Below are 22936 nucleotides of genomic sequence, written 5' to 3' on the forward strand. Positions count from 1 at the left end.
GGTGTCCCCCAAAGATGAACTGCACTATTCTCAGAGCAGGGACGTCTGGTTCCCATAAAATGTACCTTTGCATTTGTGGTGAAAAAATAAAGATGGCTGCCAAGATCACCCACTAGGAAGCTGCATAGTTATGCCCCGATGACATTGCAGCTTCATATTGGCCCAATGGCGCAAGGCTGACCCAGCAACCAAATAAGTTTTGATTAAGGAAATCAAAATATGATTGAGTAGGTGGAATTGCACCTTTAAAATAATGTACTTTTCCCCAACATTGTCCAAACTAACATTCTTTCAAAGTTTGTGAAACTGCGTTTTTGCATTCTGACTTGACCCTTCTAGTTCACTGTGCTGATTTTCAGAAATGTCACTTATTTTCTTTTAGCTGACAATTCTATTACGCTGCTGTTTTATATCTGATTGTCTGGCTCCCCCTGAGCAGCATTTTCCAATCCAATTTACAAACCTGTAGGTTTGAAGGTTTATAGCATGCCGAGTGTTTCTGCAGACAGACACAGTTACTGTATACCTGACTCTCAGCATACATTATTGTTATTTTTTCTTAAATAATCACAAGAGGAGAATTCACCAAGACAAGAAGAGAAAAAAAAATTGCATTCCATAGAATACAAATGTGAAAACACAAGGTTTCGGCAGCATTTTATTTTTCTTATTGTAATAAACCAAACACAGGATATAATTTATTAAACCTCTCAAATTCAAAACATTTCATTTGGCAGCCTCACACTGTGGGTCTGGATTGAAACTGAAACCCCAATGCTGCAATGGGTCATACCATACTTCTGTGTATGGGAATCTGTCCACATATGCATGCTAACAAAATAAAACATATTTAGCTGGCTTTAAGATCATTTCCTTACATTTTTATATTCTTTATAAATTGGTTATATAATTGGTTAATATTTTCTATAGGTTTTATTAGAACCCAGTTGTGAATCAAACCTAATGTATATATAAAGTTGAAAATTCAGCCACTTGCATAAAGTTCTCTCCAAATAATGTAAAATATAGTCTACAGACCCAACTGGAGCAACTTTTTCACTTTAGAACAGAATGAAGGAATAGGCAGGAGGTGATGGTGACAACTTTCACCTACTGTACAATAGTACTCCATTTGTTTTCACCAGTATCTTACTTTTCAAACACAGACTGACAGCGTTATTAGTTTAAAGTCTTCTACAGATTTCCTACTTTAAATTCAAAAGCAGTGCTTCCATATATTATTCAGTCAGGGTCAGCATTTTCAGAGTCCGTGCCTTTACCAACTCTGCAAAGGCATCTTTGATGTAAAATAATGTGAAAAGTACACATTCTCCCACATTGTTTTACATTTTAATGTCTCTCGTGGTTTAAAACTTTTTTGGGGGTGGGGGGTGGGGTGGGGCAGGTTTTAAAACTTTGCCCCACAAATAAACTCTTAAAAGTGCGACCAACATGAAAATGTTCATTTTTAAGTTTGTGTGTGTGTGTGTGTGTGTGTGTGTGTGTGTGTGTGTGTGTGTGTGTGCGCGCGCGCGAGTGTGTGCGAGTATCTGACAGTCAAAGTGTATGTATATCAATAAACGTATCAGAGTGCGTGTGTACATGTGTATTGCTATGGGGGTGTAAATGGGTAATTCGTTCACCTCAATGCACTCTGGCACTCAAGCATTTGAAATTATTCCATGGCGTAAGTAAGGCTGGTTAGGTTTCATGTCTCGTGTGTGCTACCTGATCACATAGAAGGCCCTCCCACAAAATGGTAACATCTGCTATTGCATGTTAACCTGTGCCACGGTTTTGTGAGTGAAGCACAGGGTCCCTTTTTTAGGTACTTGAACTACTGAAACCCTTAATGAGGGATCACAAGCGCGTGAACGGCCATTCTGCAGGTATTCAAAAATGTCTTGGAAAATTGACAGTGATGACTACATTTAAGGGGATATTGCAAAATTGACACTATATTCAAGACTTTCTCTCAAACTAAAAATTGTTAGAGAATTTGGTAAAGGCAATTAAGGACGTTTACAAAGGACAATAGTTTTTGTACACCATGGAAATGGGACTGAAGTATCAAACACAATGAAATCTCCTAAGGATGCGTAGACAATCTGTGATGACAACCATATTCTTTTAATTAATTTAGAAAAAAAAAGGGGGGCAAAAAAGCACACCCAAAAATGTGTGATCAAAAAAAATAAAAAATTGGATTTTACCAGTCAGTGCCTTGTGGAAGTGTAGACATAGGGTGACCAAGCGTCCCATTTTAGCCAGTACAGTTGCGGTTTTTAGGCCTTTGTCCTGGTTTTCTATAGGCGCTGGCCACATATGCGCAATTGGCACTTGCCGACCACGTATGCGTGCAAGCTTCCGGCAAGCACTCATCACACATGCGCAGTTGGCGCTCTCGACTGTGCAACACTTGTCCCGTTGTTTGACGGGAAAAATATAGACACCCTCATACAAAAATAAAGTAAAACAGAAGAGCACACAAAGCCATGCAAAAAAATAATAGACTATTACATAAAAAAACTAATTCATTATTTATTTATTTTGATTATATAATACAATTTATCATGCCTTGAAAGTGACTCGCAGACTTATACGCTTTGGCCAAAGGGTTAACTAAATAACCCTTTTTTCAAGAGATAAATAAGTATTTCACTGTGTTTTTTTGTTACATTTTGGATGTTACTCTGGACTTCTTTCTTTCTTATTTTATACAATTAGCCACGCCCAGTAGCACTCCTTTTGACACTTATATACACAAACATATATATATTTTGGTAATTTGGGGGGGGTTCTGAGAGCTTGCTGGGTAAGGAAAAGGAGTGGCTCAGTGAGTAAAGACACTGACTGACACTGAGATTGCTGCAGGGGAGCCTGGTTCAATTCCCAGTGTCGGCTCCTTGTGACCTTGGGCAAGTCACTTTATCTCCCTGTGCCTCAGGCACCAAAAACATAGATTGTAAGCTCTACGGGGCAGGGACCTGTGCCTGCAAAATGTCTCTGTAAAGCGCTGCGTACAATTAGCAGCGCTATACAAGAACATGCTATTATTATCTGCGTGTTTGTTTACTTTGTCCAGCTGGTCTCAGCTGTTGGAGGTTAGTGGCTCCTCCCACCCAGGGTTTAAAGCTCGCCCCTCCCCACTGTCCAGGTAAGCAGGTTTTCTTTACATGCAGCTGATTGCGTCAGGTTCAATGCCAGAACCATCCTTCCTCTAATTATAGACGTAAATAAGGATTTTAATCAGTTAGTGTTAGGACCTGCGATATTATGGTCATGCCTTGAAAGTGGCTCGAAGGCTTATACGCTTTGGCCAAAGGGTTAACTAAATGACCCTTTTTTCAAGAGATATATAGGTATTTCACTGTGTATTTTGCCACATTGGCTGTGGCTATGGACTTTTGTTTCTTGATAGATATATATTTATTATATTTAAAAAAAAAATAAGGACAACTACATTTGTCTTTTTTGGGAGCAGGGATGTAATGATTAATTCAAACAACTTAAGTGTCATCAATGGTTTACAAAGTGAAAAAGCAATTAGCATGACTACTTGCTTTAATATGTTTTTGGCACCTTTGATAAATGCTAACCCTCTCCTGACAGATTATGTAGGTGGCAGTTCTACTTTATAACCTAATTCCAAAACACATTACATTAATTTGATTGCATCCCCGAGATGGTTGATGCTGCTGTTAAATGGCACAGTTTCTTATGTTGGAAAGGTGAGCAACAGACAAGTAAATGAGGTCCTTAGAGTCTAGCTGTTTTCAACAAACAAAGTTATCCTTCACCGAGCAGAATGATTCAACACAGCTTTTATGAACAACGTGAGGCTTCCTTCTATGCTAGGGGTGGGCAACTCCAGTCCTCAAGAGCCACAAACAGGTCATGTTTTCAGGACAACGCTGCTTCTGCACAGGTGGCTCAAATCAGTGGCTCAAATCAGTGGCTCAGTTGAAGACCGAGGAGAGTGGAAAATATATTTTAATGGTGGAAAGGGAGGGCGGGTCAACGCCAACGCATCACACAATGACATCATACAAAAAGGGAGGCGGATAAGGGAGCTCACTGTCTCTTAAGCACAATGCACTAAGCTTTCATTTTTAAACCCATTACACATACGAGTGTGTAATGTGTTTAAATAATGAAAGCTTAGTCATTCGTGCATAAGAGGAAGTGATCTTCCTCCCTTTTTGTATGATGTCTTTGTGTGATGAGTTGGACTTGATCTGCCCTTCCTTTCCACCATTAAAAAGGTATTTTCCACTCTCCTTCTCTGCCTTTTACGCGGTAATGGATGATTCAGACAATGTCATGATGACCTGAAGATGAAGAAGATGGGAGAGCAATGGGGGCAACAGTATGTCAAGGATCTCACAGGAAATGTGGCAAAACACATAGAAAAGCAAAAAAGTTTCAACATTAGTATGATTTAACGAGCGTCATAGCAGAGATTATTTTCACTTACCATCACCCTGTTGCTGCATATCACAAGTCATTATTTACAGAAACACTACACTGGTAGCAGTCAGAAGTATATTCAGTATATGAATACGCTCTGAATATATGTAGAAAAATAATGTTTTAGTCATTGTTCAAAATGTGTTATCCAATTCATTGAAAATGTTCTGCTCCAGTGGTTCATAATAAACAGTGTGTACAGTAGTTACCTTTGTAATATTCGAAGGTTATGATGGCGGAGGTGTATTCCTAGGCTTTTAGTCAGCCCAACCATGATTAGTAGAAATAGTGCTACACTACTTTCTACAAACCCATTTTGGGAGCATCAAAGTTTCTACTTTCCTGGAAGGTCACCAGTCACAGAACCTGTTCAAGGTGAGATAAAAGAACTGTGCGTGAATAAAGAAAGGCTCATCTAAATTAATCATAACTGTCCTTCCCTTGGTTTCACAAGGTAATTAATGATTTCAGAGAAAACACAGGTGACTTGAAAGAGAGTGAAAGTCACACGAAGGACTCATTTTCCCTAAAGATACTAGCATGAGACTCGTATGCGAGCCCTATTTCATATTGTTCAAAAATCAGTGTTGTAATTAAAAAGAGATTACAAACCTGCGTGGATTTTAGATTTTTAACTATGCAAATGTCTTAAATACTCTTTGAACACAGCTCTAAAGTCTTATCTTATTAATAACCATGAGGACATATTTAGCCAATCCTTTAAAGATTGTCATAAGTAAAATTGCATATTTGTTCTATAATTTAATACTCGTTAGAAGAAGTCTTTGACTGACGAACATGGTCAAATTAAAAAAAAAAAAAAATTCAACCGCTCAACACTTGTCCATTAAATTTACATTTCCAAAATCTTTATTTTTCCTTAGGCCTCGGACATGTTGCCCGCTTGCTTGCAGAAGCGTGCTGACGCGCACTCCCGCCTAGCACTGAGCCCCTACAGCCGCAATTAGAGCGGCTTTAGTAGGGGCTCACCTGCGCTTCCGCGCGCTTGCGGAAGCGCAGGTCTTAGGGGAATTTAAATTCTCCCGCTTGCCGGCGCGACAGGCCGGTCACGTGAGCGGTTCGCCCAATGAGGGCGAACCAGCTCCGTGACGTCACTGGCCCGCCCCCGGCCAGTGACGCGCCCGCCCCTGGACGGCCTGCTGAGAGCACGTGCGGTAAGCAACCGCAAGGCCAGGGAAAGCACCCGCTTTCCCTGAGCCTCAGCGCGCCAGCGGTAAGCGTGTCCGAGGCCTATCTCTAAATGTTCTGACTTTTTTGTCCTTTCTTGCTCATGTCTAAAGTTGCTAATTTTATAACGTATTATAGGCACACAAAATTCATTTGAATCATAGACATCTACGATTTAAAACTTTTTTTTTTAAATGTTATTTTAATTAAGATATGCGGGAGGGTGGCATCCAGAGGTCAACCGTGCTATAGCTGGCTACATGAATGCTCAAGATATTTACTGTTCTGGGCCGCGATCTTCCTTCTCAGAAAATCAATATCAGCTGCCAAGTCGACCTTACTCCCTCTGGCCAGTAGATGCAATGTCACCCGGGGATGATGTTGCGGCTTTCTATTGGACTAGCCCAGTGGCCTTATTGGCTTCAATATGAAAAATATGGCACAAAAAAAAAGGAGAAATCTTTCTAGAATCAGGGGTCCCAAGAGTAAAAAATAGTGCAGTTCAGATTCTGTTTAAAAAAAAAAAAAGGATTACTGCTTTAAATTGCAGGAAAGATAATATGGGAAAAATATGAATAGAATATATTCTGGAAAAGTGCAATTAAAGGTTTTAAAAAGATGTAATCTCACCACCAACCTTTCATATTTGAATAGGGTTGCCAGGTGTCCAGTATTGAACCGAACTGTCCTGTATTTGGACATTGCCCAGTAAAAAGATGAGAGCCAATACTAGTCCTCTATGTGTCCGGTATTACCTCTCTGGACATAAAGACCTCACCGGCTTGGGGGGCAGCGGCGGGATTTCCCCGAGCAGGGAGAGCAGGGCTGTTGCAAGGGGGCTGGGCGGCCTGCTCCATCCCCATTGGCTGCTGCTGGGTAATGCAGCCAATCAGGAGGTGGTGTCAGGGGCCTGGGGCCAAGGAGAGGAGGAAACAGCATGGAGTCCAGTATTTTTGGAAAAGTCACTTGGCAACCCTATTCATATAATATAAATAATCCTCCAAAAGGTAAGTGTGCTCATTTGCATGTCATTTCCCAGAATCCCTGGCTGCAGTGAAAGCATTGTATGCCAAGAGATCATCGTGAAACCAGGGTTGCACAGATGTAGCTGATTTTTGGGGTTTTTATTTGTATGAAAATGTAGAATTTCTTAAGAGCTTTTGAATACAAAAGTGTGAGTCAAATCAAGTGTTTTCTTAACCCTCATATCAACCTGCCCCTAGCAGAGAATGAATAGAGATAAAGAAAGGGCATTCTACGTATACAAGCACTTCTTAAACACCCTGATATCACATAAAAGGGAGTAGGCAGAGGAAATTAAACACCTCCCACATCTCAGTGCACCATGTTTTAATACCAACTGTAACAAATAGTGAAGGAATAAACTAGCGCAAACCTCAAAAAAAAATTCTTTAGCAAGATAAAATAGGCACATAATAAAACTGCACATAAGCAAGTGCTACAGGGGGAATTGGCAGTGATTCATTGTTACCAGGCTCCCATAGACGAGATGGATTGAGGTTTCTGGAAAAGAACACCAAGCTTTAGTGAAGGATTGTGTGTCCACACATATGTAGATGGTATAGCCCAGGGGGCGCAAACTTTTTTCCCTGCGCCCCCCTGCCGGCTGTCCACTCATTCCCGCGCCCCCCCAACCCCAACTTACCCGCGCTCCGGCGTAATGACGTTTTTGACGCCGCGTTGCCATGGCGACGCAGGGAGGAAGCCGCCGGAGCCACGGTAAGTTAGGTTTACAGAGGCCCTGCAGCTCCCCCGGCACTTAATTTAAGTGCCTTCGGGAAGCGCGCGGGGCCTCTGTAAACCCTGCGCCCCCCGTTGGAAGTCTCGCGCCCCACAGTTTGCACACCGCTGGTATAGCTGGTAGGGAAAGCACTCGCTCCCGGCTGGGTATTACACATTTTGTAGCTGTTGCTACTTCATCAGGGATGGGGCCTGATGAAGTAACAACAGCTACGAAACGCATTGGAATAGATTTTGTGCTATTTTCTATTCATTATTGGTCATTTTGACCATTATCCAAGCTACATTTCTATCGCTTTATTATTGCTGGTTAGCTATAGCAGGTATCCATTGCCTTTTTAGCTGCCGGCTGTCCAAGCTACGCTGCTGCTTTGAGCTATTCTACCTCAGCTGTGAAGGCAGTGTAGGTGATTTTGTCCACACCCATCCATGCTCAGCTGAAGGAGACTTGCAGAACTCACTGCAGAGGACCAGGAGCGGGTGCCTTCCCTACAGGAGCGGATCTTCATCTGCCGCGCTGTTAGTGTCTCCCCGACGGAGTGATCATGATTGCGAGTCATGTGAGGCTGGACCTGCGCCTCTTTCTCCATCTCTAACGGGACTGTTCATAATACCAAGCCGGGAGCGAGTGCTTTCCCTACCGGCTATACCATCTATATAATGTATGGACACACAATCCTTCGCTAAGCTTGGCGTTCTTTTCCAGAAACCTCATTCCATCTCGTGATGTCTATGGAAGCCTGGTAACAATGAGTCACTGCCAATTCCCCTGTAGCACTTATGTGCTATTTTATTATGTGCTTATTTTATCTTACTAAAGAATCTTTTTTGACGTTTGCGCTGGTTTATTCCTTTACCTTTATGTTCTTGAGCTAACATTTATTTACTAGCTGCACCTTCTAGTTTAGAGCACTTGCTCCTAGCAATTTAGCCATTTGTTTAACCCTCTAATATTGCCACATATCACAATTTACTATTGAGCGCACCTTTCCACACCTTATAACTGTAACAAATAATTTAAAAATAGATTGGGTAAGAAAGGCAACAATAACTCAGATGCAACCCATTAAAACAGATCACTTACATTAGCTCACTTTGGTCCTAGGAAGTATTGCCCCTTTAACCTTAACAGTGTTGGCGGAACCAGCGTGCGGGATTTGCAGTCATGTGACTGCTTCAGCAGTGATCATGTGACCCATCGCCACGCCTCCTCTCCGGGTGACGGGAACAAAAGTGGAGGGGCTTCACTTTCATTTAGATTGGGCTGACGTGATCATCCTCTAAAAAAATTTGCATCTCCCCATGACGTAAGCAGATGGGTTATAAGAGCACAGAAGAGGCCAAGAGCAATTTTGCCATTCTGACTGTATTCTGTGTGAACTCTTCCAGAACGTTTCTATATCAGAGAAACATTGATGTAAATATTCCTTCTACACTATGATTTTCTAAACGCTTTATAAATCTGCAATGATCACTGGATCTTTGAAATTGTTTGTCCCCAACACATGCAGAGTGCATTGCTTATTGTTGTTATTGTCCTTTTATTTTGGTATTATTGCAGTTTTTAGTCCTAAACTTATTGCCCAGGACAAACTTGAAAACGAGAGGTAAATCTTCATTTCTTCCTGGTAAAACAATTTTATAAATAAATAAATTGTAGAATGAAATGGCTCCTGTAAAGGCGAATTCATTATCATTTCAGGTCTAAATGATTTTTCAATACAACTCTTCCTGGCTGTCAATTTGTTTTATTTTAAATGCACTAATCTACAAAAAAAATAAAAAATGAAACGATAACATGCATAAATCATGAGGGGATGGAAACAGTATAATTACAGTTGACAACATTCCCCAAGTATATCAAAAGACTCACTGGTCACTTGTGAAAGCCCCAACCTTCAGTGAGCAACATATATGGAATTTGCAATACAATGGGAGCACTGTCACATTACAACCTGCCTTTTTATTAATTTTTACTGGTTTTCTCATTTAAAAACTGTGATTTTAACTTTTAGGCCCATAGTTACTAAACAGTGCCATCCCGCAAGACACCATAGTGTACTTTCAAAGTGTCTTGCGGTACAGAATCGCTTTGTAAATATGAGCCTTGGTCATACCAGCCTACATTTTCCAAACGATCACATTATCTTGAAGCATGTATTGCCTACTCCTTTCATCAGATGCTTGTTAAGTGCTCATATTTAACATACAAATTCCAAAGTTATAGTTATCACGGTGGGTTAAAAAGCCAATTTCAAAAGGAGGCATCAGACACTGATGGAAAGGGCAATTAAATCAATTGTTAATATATGTTTTAAGAAAGAACAAAAGGAGAAAAAAAAAAGTCAGAACAAAAGCGGGGGAAAAAACAACAAAAGGTAAAGAAAGGAAAGCAATAAAGAGACCATATAAAGAAGTCTCTAATTGGGTCTTTAAAGCAGAAAGCACATAATTATGTAAAAAAGGAAAATTATAGTGTGATGGTTAAAATTAAGCGCAAAGATTATAAAACACGTGGATAAGATAAGAGGATAACTAATTATCCAATATAAACACACTGAATATCAATGAACAGATAGAAATAACTAGACTTTACAGCCTACAATAAAATAAAGTCACATCTATTAAAAATAATAAGATGGTGATAAATCTTAGCGGTAGTGAAAGAAATAGTAGAAGCAGGGTTCACAGGCCTGTGCTGATCTCCGTGGGAGGTTTTCCGTGTGGGGAAAAATAAATATAAAAAAGTGCACAAAATCGACCACAGAGAAGTAGTTTTAATAAAAAAAAAATAAAACACACACATGGTGTTGCACTCACAGGGCGTCCATAAATAAAAGGCTTCACACTTTTCAGGGGAAGTGTAGCGCCCACTCAGAGGGTCCTGTCAGGTCCTGTAGTATCTGGATCCTTATGTTTGTCTGCTGCTGTGTACTCAGTTAGTGTAGTTAGGGCAGGTGTTGCTGTAACATCCCCAGCTGTGTGATCTACCTCTGCAGCGATTTTCAGACAACCAGAGAGATTGCTTGGTTGGAGTGATTGATCTCACGAAACGCGTAGGGTTGGCGGTTTATTTTTAGGTTTGGCCAGTAGCCCAATTCCTGAGGAGAAGTCCTGGTCTCTCTGGTTCTCTGAAAAATGCTGCAGAGGTAGATCACACAGCTGGTGATTTTACCAGGGCCGCAGACAGATTTCCCAGGCTGCAAGACTAGTTACGACCGGGGTCCCCCATGTCAGCAGTCTTGTGAGCCCCCCCCCCCCATTTCACACTTTATAAGCCCCTTCTATTTCCCCCCTCTTTCCATGTATTTCTCTCCTGTCTCACTCCCTCTCGCCTCTCACTCTGCCCCACTCAATCAATTACCCCACTCACACAATCCCCCCCTCCACCGACACAAACAAACCCCTCACAAAATACAAAAAAAATCCCCCACCCCCCAAATACATATAATCCCCCCAAATACATATAAAAAAAAAAAAAACACCCCCCAAATACATTTATCTACCTTAGGGATGGTCAGGCTGGGAGCAGTGGCTGCAAGTTGGGCCCGGTTGCAGCTCCGGTCGCTGTAGGCCCCAGCTCTCTCTCAGCTGCGGGCCTCCCTCACTCGGTCCCATGCCGAGCTGCTGGCACGCATCGAGCTTCCCTCTCATGCTGATGCGTGCCAGAACCTGAGCCCAGCTTGCTTACGGCACGTGTCAACGTCAGAAGGCCCAAGGCGCTCCAGCTTCATAAGCTCGGCGTCGGAGGAGGAAGTCCTGCAGCTGAGAGAGAGCCGGGACCCGGCAGCCACAGGACCGGCAGCCGTGCCCGGCCATAGGTCGGGCCCAACTTGCAGTACCAACCGGGCCCCACGCAGCCACCAGGCCCAGGACACCTGTCCCGGCTCACTGTGAGCGGCCCTGAACGTTACAGCAGCACCTGTAATAACTGCACTGACTGAGCACTCAGCAGCAGACAGACATAAGTATCCAGATACTACAGGACCCTCTGAGTGGGCACCACACTTCCCCTTAAGTGTGAAGGCTTTTATTTATGGACACCATGTGAATGCAAAACCATATGTGTTCATGTATTTATGTATTTTTTATTAAAATTGTACTTTTCTACGAGCGTCGTGTGTGCTCTTTTTTCTTTTCCCACATAATTATGTAACATTCAGAATGAGTAAGTAGATGGTACAATGTTGGAACAAAAGTGATTTGTTTTTTTTTTAATCTCAACTTCATCTTTGAGTGTATGAGACCTGAAATGAATGATCTGCTAGACCTCAGTTTCCTCACCTCATTCCCTCGGTGGAGTTGTTCTGATGATTTCGGTAAAGTTGAGGAACGCCAAGCATGGCCTCTGTGAAGACTGCAAAGAAGCCCAACGTCTCTACAAAAACCACAGAGTCCAGGGAGAGATAGGTGATGTATCCGGTCACACTGGTGAATGCCAGCACACACTGTATGTAGTCTGTGAATCTGCTCCAGTGCCAGAAGAAGTTCATATCAAAATCTGCAATGACAGAAAACTTTCAGAATCACTACAAGATGCATACAACGCAGAGGATGCCTCAAAAACACACATAAAAAAAAATAGGATTACTGCTTTAAACTTCTATGAACTAGGGCCCCTGGACTCTGAGACACCCTTGGTTCCAGAGATGTCGTTATTTGTGTCGGTTTGGGACACAGAAAAACTATAACCACATTGCGGCACATTGCGGATCGGGTAGACAGATGAGGAAATAGCAAGGGGTTATGGAGGTAGAATGGGGGCAAATGCGAGTTTGACCAGCAGCGAGACATCCATAGTAAATACAGATAATACTAGAATACTTCTAAAGACTAAACCAAATTGGCGCAGAAAGGAAGGAGCAGATAAGATAATAGTACAGGCAGAAAAATAACTTAAATGCATGCTTGCTAATGCAAGAAGCCTGACAGATAAAATCGGGGAGCTTGAATTAATGGCTGCAAGGGAGCAGTATGATATCATAGGCATTACTGAAACATGGTGGGATGAAACTCATGACTGGGCAGTTAATTTAGAGGGTTATTCTCTTTTACGGACAGATCAAGCAAATAGAAGAGGAGGTGGAGTATGTTTATATGTTAAACCAGATCTAAAACCTATTATAAGGGATGATGTCTATGAAGGGAATGATGAAAATGCAGAGACCTTGTGGATAGAAATTAGCAGTGGAGGTAAAAGTATAAAGAAAATGTTTGTAGGAATATGCGATGAACCAGGGGAGCCCAAACGTTTGTTGCTGCGCCCCCCTGTCTGGCCTTCCCCGGTGCTCGAGCCCTCCCCTCTTACCTTGCAGCTGGGTCAATGACGCTGCGGGGTCATGGGATGTCACATCACGTGACCCGCAGCATCATTTGACTCTGCATTGCTACGGTGACACGTCAGAGCACCTGAATCATTGTTGCAGAGGGTAACCAGCTTAGAAATGGAATCAACGCTCTCCTAATACAAAAAGTAGTGAACTTAGGTGCACTGGGGTAAATACATATACTGGAGACGAAAGTTAACAAATGTGTTAACACTAGAACCCCGATAACTGCACTCAAAGTGTAAAATATAGTAACCGTAATAGTCAGGGTATACAATAGCCCACTGTAGGAGTTAATTAATCTCCTCAGATTGACACAAATTGAGTATTGTTTTCACAAATGCACAAAAATAATAAAATTTGATTTCAATAAATCACAACAACGACGTTTAAAAATATATACATTTAAATGGTTAAAATTCCCCAGGAAGGAGGCATGCTGTGAGTATAGCAATGCTGGGTAAAGAGTCCAGTCCATGCTATAACAATAACTCAAGATATACTATTGTCGACAATATCACTCAGGTCTTCATACTCTAATAATGCAAAAGACCTCTTTAGGTGCGAGTGTGATATAATGTTGTATGGATATCTTAAGTAGCACCTATACAGACAAGTGCTGCTGCAAATAATAGCACTGTTAATTGGTACAGCTTGCAAGATATTAGTCTGATGAACACACCAGTATAATTATAATGCTCACACTAAATATCCAACCTCGTAATGAAAGCTACACAGAGTGGATGGCACTGATGGCAGTGTACAGCATCAAGTGTATGTAATCATGTCATGAATATTAGGGTAACAGTATACATAGATGGCTCACTCATAATGCAACAGATGTAAACACGCCTAATCCACATGCTACAGTGTAGCAGGACATGAAACACTGATCTTCTATAATCCTATAAATAGTACCATGTGTAGCAATGGAGGGTTAGCATATTGTAATCTAGTTATGGTAACAATGAAACCCGAAATAGCAGCTACCTAATAAGTCATGAACCAACAGTAACTTAGCACACACATATTATCCAATGATTAGAATACTGAGTGCTCGTGCAGAGCACACTCGTGTGGCAGTGTATGACTAGCGTGATGTAGCCCAGTTGTGGTCGCGCTGGAACCTAATATAGCAACTCGGGGAATAGTGTACAGTCGCCACATAGAATTAGCCTAGCAAAGACAAACCAGTGAATGTGGTTTGCATGCTGATAGAGAGCAAAGCTGTACTCTGTGCTGGGTGTTGGAATAAGAAGCGCCGTGAAACGACCGTATTGTTGTGGTGCTGGTAGCAGGATACTTCCGAGAACTGAACACAGCTGATTCTAGTCGCCTCCCACGTGGACGCCACCGTCGTGAAGTCTTAAAACCCTACGTAGGTTTCGTATGTCTCTGCATACTTTGTCTGGGGGAGGAGTAAAGGTACGTAGCTGTAGTGACTTTATATACTCGGGTGATTTTAATTATCCAGACAGACTGGGGCAATGAGATTAGCATTACAACAAAAGGAAACAGCTTTTTGGGGGTGCTTAAAGACAATTATATGACCCAAATTATTGAGGAACCAACCAGGAGAATGGCAGTACTGGATTTGGTCATATCAAACAATGTAGAAGTAATAGCAAATATTCAAGTCCTGGAACATTTGGGTAATAGTGATCATAACATGTTCTCATTTGAAATAAATTATCAAAAAACTGATTACTTGGGTTCAACAAAGACCTTAAACTTTAGAAAAGCAGATTTTAACAATCTGAGGGCTAATCTACAAGTAATACACTGGGATGATGTTTTTGCAGGGAAAATGTAGAAGATAAATGGGCAGTCTTTAAAACATTGTTAGAAAAGCACTCTTATCAGTGTATACCCTTGTGTAATAAGTATAAAAGAAATAAGACAAAACCAATGTGGCTAAATAAACAGGTAGGGGAGGAAATGAAAAAGAGGAGGCAGGCGTTTAGATTCTTTAAGTCACAGGGGACGGAGGCATCGTATCAGATTTATAAACAATGTAACAAAAATTGCAAAAGGGCAAATCACATTATTCATTTTTGCTCATGAAAAAAGGATTGCAATAGAAAGTAAGATCAACCCTAACAAGTTCTTTAAGTACCTTAATAACATAAAAATGAGAAAAGAAAATATAGGACCCTTTCAGTGTGAGATGGGCAGGCAGATTATTGGAGATAAGGAAAAAGCAAAGGTATTAAACACATTCCTTGCCTCTGTGATTACCAGGGAAGAATCAATTTCAATAGCAGTGCCGCAGGAGGAAGCCACAACCTCCATATTAATGAACAATTGGTTAACTGAGGAAGAAGTTCATAGCCGGCTTGAAAAAATTAAAGTAAATGAGGCACCTGGCCCGATGGCATACATCCAAGAGTTCTCAAGAAGTTAAATTCAGTAATAGCCAAACCATTACATTTAATATTCAAGGACTCCATTTCCACAGGCTCAGTACCACAAGATTGGCGTAAAGCAGACGTGGTGCCTGTAATTTATAAAGGGAGCTAGATCACAATGGAGAATTACAGACCTGTAAGCCTGACTTCAATAGTGGGGAAGCTACTTGAAGTTTCAATACAGGATAATATTCAGGAATACCTAATGGAAAACAAAATTAGCAATAGTCAACATGGATTTATGAAGGATAGATCATGCCAAACTAACCTTATTAGTTTATTTGAGGAGGTAAGTATGAATCTAGACCAGGGTAATGCAGTTGGTGTGGTCTACTTTAATTTTGCATAGGCTTTTGATACGGTTCCACATAAGAGGTTGGTGTACAAAATAAAGCAAATTGGACTCAGTAAAAACATATGCACCTGGATTGAAAACTGGTTGAAGGACAGACAACAGAGGGTTGTCATAAATGGAACTTTTTCAGGTTGGGCTAAGGTTGTGAGTGGAGTACCTCAGGGATCGGTACTGGGACCCCTGCTTTTTAACTTGTTTATTAATGACCTTGAGGTTGGCATCGAGAGCAAAGTCTCCATCTTTGCTGATACTAAATTGTGAAAGGTAGTAGAATCAGAGCAGGATGTAATTTCTCTCCAGAATGACTTGGAGAGACTGAAAACTTAGGCAGGTAAATGGCAGATGAGGGTTAATATAGATAAAAGTAAGGTTATGCATTTGGGAAGCAAGAATAAACAGACGACTTACAAATTAAATGGGGATAAATTGGGGGAATCCTTAATGGAGAAGGATTTAGGAGTGCTTGTAGACAACAGGCTTAGCAATAGTGCCCAAAGTCATGCAGTAGCTGCAAAGGTAAACAATATCTTATCTTGCCTTAAACGGGCAATGGATGGAAGGGAAGTAAACATAATCATGCCCCTTTATAAAGCATTAGTAAGACCCCACCTTGAATATGGAGTACAATTTTGAGCACCACTTCTTAGAAAATACATTATGGAACTGGAGTGCAGAGATGAGCCACCAAATTAATCAAGTGGATGGACAATTTAACTTATGAGGAGAGGCTAGCTAAATTAGATTTATTTAGATTAGAAAAGAGGCGTCTAAGAGGGGATATGATAACTATATACAAATATAGTCGGGGACTATATACAAATATAGTCGGGGACAGTAAAAAGAGCTTTCAAAAGAACTATTTATCCCAAGGACAGTACAAAGGACTCAGGGTCATCCCTTAAGCTTGGAGGAAAGGAGATTTCACCAGCAACAAAGGAAATAGTTGTTTATAGTAAGGGCAGTTAAATTGTGGAATTCATTACCCATGGAGACTGTGAAGGCAGATACAATAGATTTGTTAAAAAAAAAAGCTTGGACATTTTAGAAAGGAAAGGTATACAAGGATATACCAAATAGGTAAACATGGGAAGGATGTTGATCCATGGAGTAATCTGATTGCCAATTCTTGGAGTCAGGAAGGTATTTATTTTTCCCTTATGAGATATATCATCCAATCATAACACTGGTTTTTTTTGTTTGCTTTTCTCTGGATCAATAAGTATAAATATGGGATAAAGTATCTGTTGTCTAAATTTAGCATTGGTTGAACTTGATGGGCGCATGTCTTTTCAACATCACCTACTATGTAACTAGCAGACTACAAACATGATCACAGAGTCATCAATATTAAGTCATCTACCACTGACATTGCAACTGTTCTATTAGCAGCTAGAGGTTTCCCCGATCCTGGCGGCCATGTTATTTCTCCAGTTTGCCTAGTGGACCACTGGTTCATCTTTGGTTCTCTGCTTCTGAATGTAGCAAATTAAATCAGTGCCAACTAACTCCATGTCCATGTGATAATGGTATAGGCCGGTCTTCAAAAAATTTACTTTACAATAACAAAAAGTTACAAGCAGACCAGCAACTTTGGAGTACAAAACTGGATCATCATCACACTATTGACCTGGAGTTAGATATCATGTATGAACTGTATTCCCTTGGTCTTTACAATTACATGCAACAGCCACCACAATGAGTGAAAATCAATAAAAAAGATTAAATAATATATATATATTTTTAAAAAACACATTTCACGTAAACACAAGGGCACTACCCACGTTTCAGCAAGAATACTGCATATATCATCTCAACTTTCCTCTTATATACTTAATGACCAACACTGATGCATCATGGATAGAAGAGCTGGCACATTATATTTAAATATCTACTAAAGTAGATTCCGGATGATCCTGCTCTCACTGATTCTAGTTCGTTTTTAAAAAATGCATGAAAAAAATAAATATATATCATGAAGTGGTAAACCAGCGGTGCGCAAGCTGGGGGGGGGGGGCGAGAATTTCTAGGGGGGGTGGGGTGCGGGCAATTACAGGGGCCCCGAGGTCATCCCCAGGGCATTTAAATTAAATGCCGGGGGAGGCGTGAGGCTTCTGTAACTTACTTACCTGCTGCTAGCCGGGTCTTAGGCGACGCGTCGCCATGGCATCAAATGACGCTGCGAGGTCATGGCGTGACGTACTGTAACATGACTCCCGCACGCCGGAAAAGAAGGTGTGGGAGGGGGGTGAACACCAGGGGGAGTAGGCAGTGGGGGGGCGCAGCGCAAATAGTTCAAGGCTGTAGGGTTTACCATCACGTTTTAAGTTATGGTGAAAGGCAGGGTTGTGTTATTAGACGCTGGGATTCCAAAGGAACAGGACGACGGCAGGACACATGTAAGTAAGTGGCTTCCCATAAGGTTCGATAAGCCTGAGAGCGCGGCAAAAGCATATGAGGGCGGATATTTTTGCCACCCCAGGCCTCATGGGAAATCTGACACTGGGCATGCGGTTTCTACAGACAGAGTATTGTACATTTCAATGTGGTTTTTAATTGTCTCAGTAACAAAAGTAGATCTTAACAAAAATGTTACTCCGAGTACTCCTATTGTCAGGAAAACAAGATCACTTTCTACAGCATTACAGAGCGACTGTAGAATTTGGGCAGCGTCTCAGGGCTGAACAGCAGCACTCAAAACTCTGGGAGACCACTCAATTGATATTTATGCTTTTGTATTCCTTTATCTTTACCAGTAATTGCAAAAAAAAAATAATAATAATAATTTAGAGCTGCAGTAGCAAAGGGGTTGAATACTTATGCAACTAAGATTCATCTGTTATAAATCTTCCTTCCTTATATTCCATATGTACTTCCTAACTTGATCACTTTGAAGTAGTTTTTGGAGATGCTACATGTAAAAGTCTAATTTGAAAGCGTTGTGGCGTACGCAGAGGTAACAACTGAACTGTGCTAATTTCAGCTCTGGGGACTCCCCTGCTTCCCGATCTACTTCCCTCTGTAGCACATGCAGGCAGCACCCCCAGCTGGGAGCACAATATGTCGGCTCAAATCTCCCACGGTATGGGAGCCTATAGGAAGCCGCAACATCATCCGTCGCAGCTTCCTATTGGCAAACCTGCTGCGGAACACTTAACAACCAGGAAGTAACCGGCATGAGCTTCTCCAGTAAGTAGATCAGGAAGCAGGGGGTGCCCTGACCGGTAATTAACAGGGTTCAGCTCCAGAGGCCTCCTGCTACACCTATATAAAAACAATGTTCACGAAATCCGGCTTTAAATGGTCCTAGGGAACCATTGGGGAAGAGAGGGGAGGAGAGAAGGAGAGACCACACACAGATTGCTTGTTCAACATTAGTCAACTCCTAACTATTTTTGATAAGGTCAGAGATATGTAGTGAGTGAAAACAAACTGCAGGACTGTCTGTGCATTTGTATATGTGTATCTAGAATGAGCCATCGCAATGTGTAAGTGCAGTGGGTAAAGTTGCATATTGATTAGAGCTTGAAAACAACAATATTCTCTATGCACCAATAAAAAAAATGTAGTTTATTTTCTCATAGTAAAGTCCTTTCGTGGCTATCTTTTGCCTTTTAAATGCTGAACCCTTAGCACTGTTATAATGGTAACATTCCATAACTGCATTCTATAGATAAGTTGGAGAGAACATGCCTCGTAGGAATGTTAAGATAGATGCTGCTACTCACGCACATTAAAAGCAGCAGAGATTGCAATAAAAGGAGGATGCCAGTGATATAAACAGGATTTTAAAAAATACAATAAAAAACAGAAAGAAAAAAAAAGGAGACTAAATAGACATCAAGACAATTTGGATTCTCAGTCTGTATGGCTAGATTTGTTTTGGAATACTCAGTGCTGGTCTCTGAAGTGATCACCTAAATTAAAGGTGCAGTTATTAGGAGGACACAATTAAACTGATTATAATTAAATGTTTTAGAAGTTAAAGTGAGGTGGTCTGCGCCCTACAATAAAAATCAGGTAAGTGTACAAAAACTGTGTGCAATAAATATAGGGTGACCATACGTCCCGGTTTTGCCGGGACAGTCCCATTTTTTTCTCTCCTGTCCCGGTTATTGGTCCGTTCCGGTAATGTCCTGGATTTTGTCCCTGGTCCCGTTTTTTGTGTCGGCGGCGCTGCACGAGTCGGCGGCGGCGAGGAGGATGCGGCGGCGGCAGCAGTAGATAAGTATTTTCAGAATACCGGGCCGCAGGGGATTGGATGGGATGCTGGGGGTGGGACTTCAGAATGCCGGGCCGCAGGGGATTGGATGGGATGCTGGGGGTGGGACTTCAGAATGCCAGGCCGCAGGGGATTGGATGGGATGCCGAGGGCAGGGCTTTGATAAATAAAAAAAAAAATAAAAAAAAGCCGCAGGGGCGGCCACGTGGCCTCCCGCTCTCCCCCGGCCCTGACTCCGGCTCCCCCGGCCCAGACTCCAGCCCCCCGGCCCTGACACAGGCCCACACTCTTCCCGGCCTTCACTCCAGCTCCCCCTCTTCCCAGCAATATTAATGCCAGATAGGGGTTCCCCGAGATTTTTCTAAATGTTCCTCCAAACAAAAAAAGGTTGGGAATCACTGGTCTAGTCGATCTTCTTAATCCACCTCCTAGCAGAGCTTATAAGTACTGTATAATACTGTACTGTATAATACACACCCTATTTCCCCTATTTATTTTACAAATTGTAGTATTATTTACAGAAGAGCCCCGCTTTTCGGCGATCTGCTGATACGGCGTCACCGAGAAGGGGGCCGCCATGTTGGTTCCTAAGTCGCGCATGCGCAGAACGGGCGGGTGCACCCGGTGCGCATGCGCATACCGCAGTTTGCACGCGCATACCGTAGTTTGCACATGCGCAGAACTGAAAATCGCCGGATCCGCTTTCCGGCGATTTTCACTATACGGCGGGCCTATGGAACGGAACCCGCCGTATACCCGGGGCTCTCCTGTACACAAGCCACAAGGTCAGGAATAAGGAATGTCAAATTTTTAAAATGTCTTAATTTTAATTAATGTTAATTATTTATTTAGTTTTAATGTCTTCATTATTTATGTCATTTTGAAATTAATGCATTCATTTTATATTATTAAGTACAGTAGAGATTAGAAAGTACATTTCAGGCTGCAACGTGGTTTGTTTTATTTATTTCTGATAATGAAATCCTCTATCCTCTATACACACAAAAACACACTGCAGGGCCCACCTCTGTATACAGAAACACACTTCAGGGCCCACCTCTGTATACACTGTAGTCAGGGTTGCCACATTGTATTGACGGCTAAGGCCTCGAGGCTGCTGCTCGGCAGTGAGCCCCTGCAGCCGCAATAAGAGCGGCTTTAGCAGGGGCTCGTACACGCTTCCGCAAGCGTGCGGAAGCGTAGCCGACACTTCAAATTTAGTTTTTGGCGCTCACGTGAGCGCAGGGCCAGTCACGTGAGCGGTTCGCCCAATGAGGGCGAACCAGCTCCGTGACGTCACTGACCCGCCCCCGGACTAAGGCCAGGGAAATCACCCGCTTTCCCTCAGCCTCCGCACGGCTGAAGTCCCTATGGACTCAGCCTAACCCAGAGATAAAAAAAATTTTAGATCCTTTTTATTATATATTTGTTTATCTTGCCTTTGGCTGTATCCTCTCGTCCAAATTCCGTCAACATGGCTGCGCGACATCACGTAATGCACATCGCCACAACAACGAGACGTCACGCGGCATCAAGTTGACACGACAATGGGATGCATTATGGTGACGAGGCATCACGTGATGCCACATTGTCATGGCAACATGTCACCGCCTGACGTTAGTGTCTCGTTGTCATGGCAACTGGGGGGGTGTGACGTAATTGTTTTATAAATAATTTTAATAAGTGTCCCGGTTTTTCATTTTGAAAATCTGGTCACCCTAAATAAATACTACATTTCCAACTGTTTTTGAGAGACGTCCTAAGTGGGTGACATGACGAGAGGGGCTAGGGTCACCCCTCCTATGACCTTTCCCCCACTCTGATCCTGATAGGATTAGGGGACTGGAGAGGACGTAGTCGAGCTTTAAAGAGGTAATTTCTTAAGCGGCAGTTGTGCGGGAAGGAGACATGCCGTACCCAACATCCTGTTCATGGAGCAGAACCGTGTGGGATGTGGAAGGGTGTCTGGTGTAACGGCCGAGGTCTGCAGCACAGGCATTTCAGCTATGGCGGGCGTGCAAGAGCTGATGAGACAGCTGCAAGAAGAGGCGAGTGGGCAGACTTCTGAGCAGAGCGGTAGTGGCTTTTGAAAGTGGAGAAGCTACGCGAAGTGGAAGCGGGGCTTGGGCAGAGCCCTCCAGCAGAAGTGGGCTGAGCGCTAGGCCTCCTGACAGACTTAGCCCAGAACGACAGTCCTGCGGTGTGCAGCAGGGGGCAGAGAATGCAGACGACAAGGACAGCTGCAGGTAAGAGAGCCTTGGGTCCTAAACAACATCAAAAATGTTTATTGTAACACCTTATATCCCTCCCCCTTCTTCAAAGAGACAAAAGGGTAAGGCTGCAGATTATGAGGCTTCAGTTAGTCAGACAGGGAGTCAAGCTGTACTGCTGAGTGTTCCTGCTAGTTGAGGGGGTAATGAGGCAAACATGCCACATAGGCTTTGGGAGCAGTAGGTGATGTACAGTAGCAGGCCTGTGGCCGGGGTGCCCTCCTGGCTGGCGGGCCCATATCCATGGGGGCAGTGGATTTAGCTACCCTGCTATGGGGAGTGCTGGTGGTCCTGGAAAACGAGGCGAAGGGGACTCCGATGGATCCGGAGGAAGGGCTAGATGCACCTTTAGCGGTTAATTTGACCCCTAGCGTGGCTGCTATATAGGTGGGCCCCTGGCCTTTGCTTGAGATGGATGGTGATAGCCCAGCGGGGAGAATAGTGGGTGTAGAGATTGCACCAGCCATGGGGAATGAGGTTACAGTGGTTCCCCAGCTCTTGTAAATGGGAATGGTTTCCGATGTGTACTTCAAGGATGCGCATCCATGCATAACTAGCCCGTTGGGGATGCACCTGCTGGTGAAGACACAGATCTGGGGAGGAGAGTACGTGGAAATAAGGTCATTGTTGACAGGCTATAGGAAGGCATTAGTTAGGTGCAGTAACAAAGTCGAGGCCAAAAAAAGAGGATATCGAGATGGCTTTAGGAGTTCTCCATTTTAACGAGGGTAATAGTGGAAAAGTCTCCCCACCTGTGTTCAGTTCTGTTTAAACCTCAGGATAGGATTACGTTTGTGTACAAAAATTATAGTGTGATTGTGAAGATCGGTCTTAGGTCCCGTGATGTGCCTCAAGTCGACAGGTTTGTGCGTAGGCATCGTTCTACTGTTATCAGGTAAAGGACTCAACCAGGAGTTAACACTGACAGCAGGATAACC

General features: G+C 42.6%; 1 protein-coding gene across 4 annotated transcripts in view; it reads right to left on the reverse strand.

Moving 5' to 3' along the window:
* The window catches only part of SLC66A2 (solute carrier family 66 member 2), a 136538-nt gene that overhangs the window by 29603 nt on the left and 83999 nt on the right, over nt 1-22936 (reverse strand). For 3 of the 4 annotated variants that reach the window (XM_075585536.1, XM_075585534.1, XM_075585535.1), the window contains one exon: nt 11704-11920. In XM_075585536.1, coding sequence (XP_075441651.1) covers nt 11704-11920 — 217 coding nt within the window. Of the gene's footprint in view, nt 1-4679; nt 4837-8503; nt 8816-11703; nt 11921-22936 lie in introns of all 4 variants that reach the window. The other variant, XR_012799096.1, reaches the window with a different exon arrangement.

Source organism: Ascaphus truei, chromosome 2, assembly GCF_040206685.1.
Source record: "Ascaphus truei isolate aAscTru1 chromosome 2, aAscTru1.hap1, whole genome shotgun sequence".
NCBI lineage: Eukaryota > Metazoa > Chordata > Amphibia > Anura > Ascaphidae > Ascaphus > Ascaphus truei.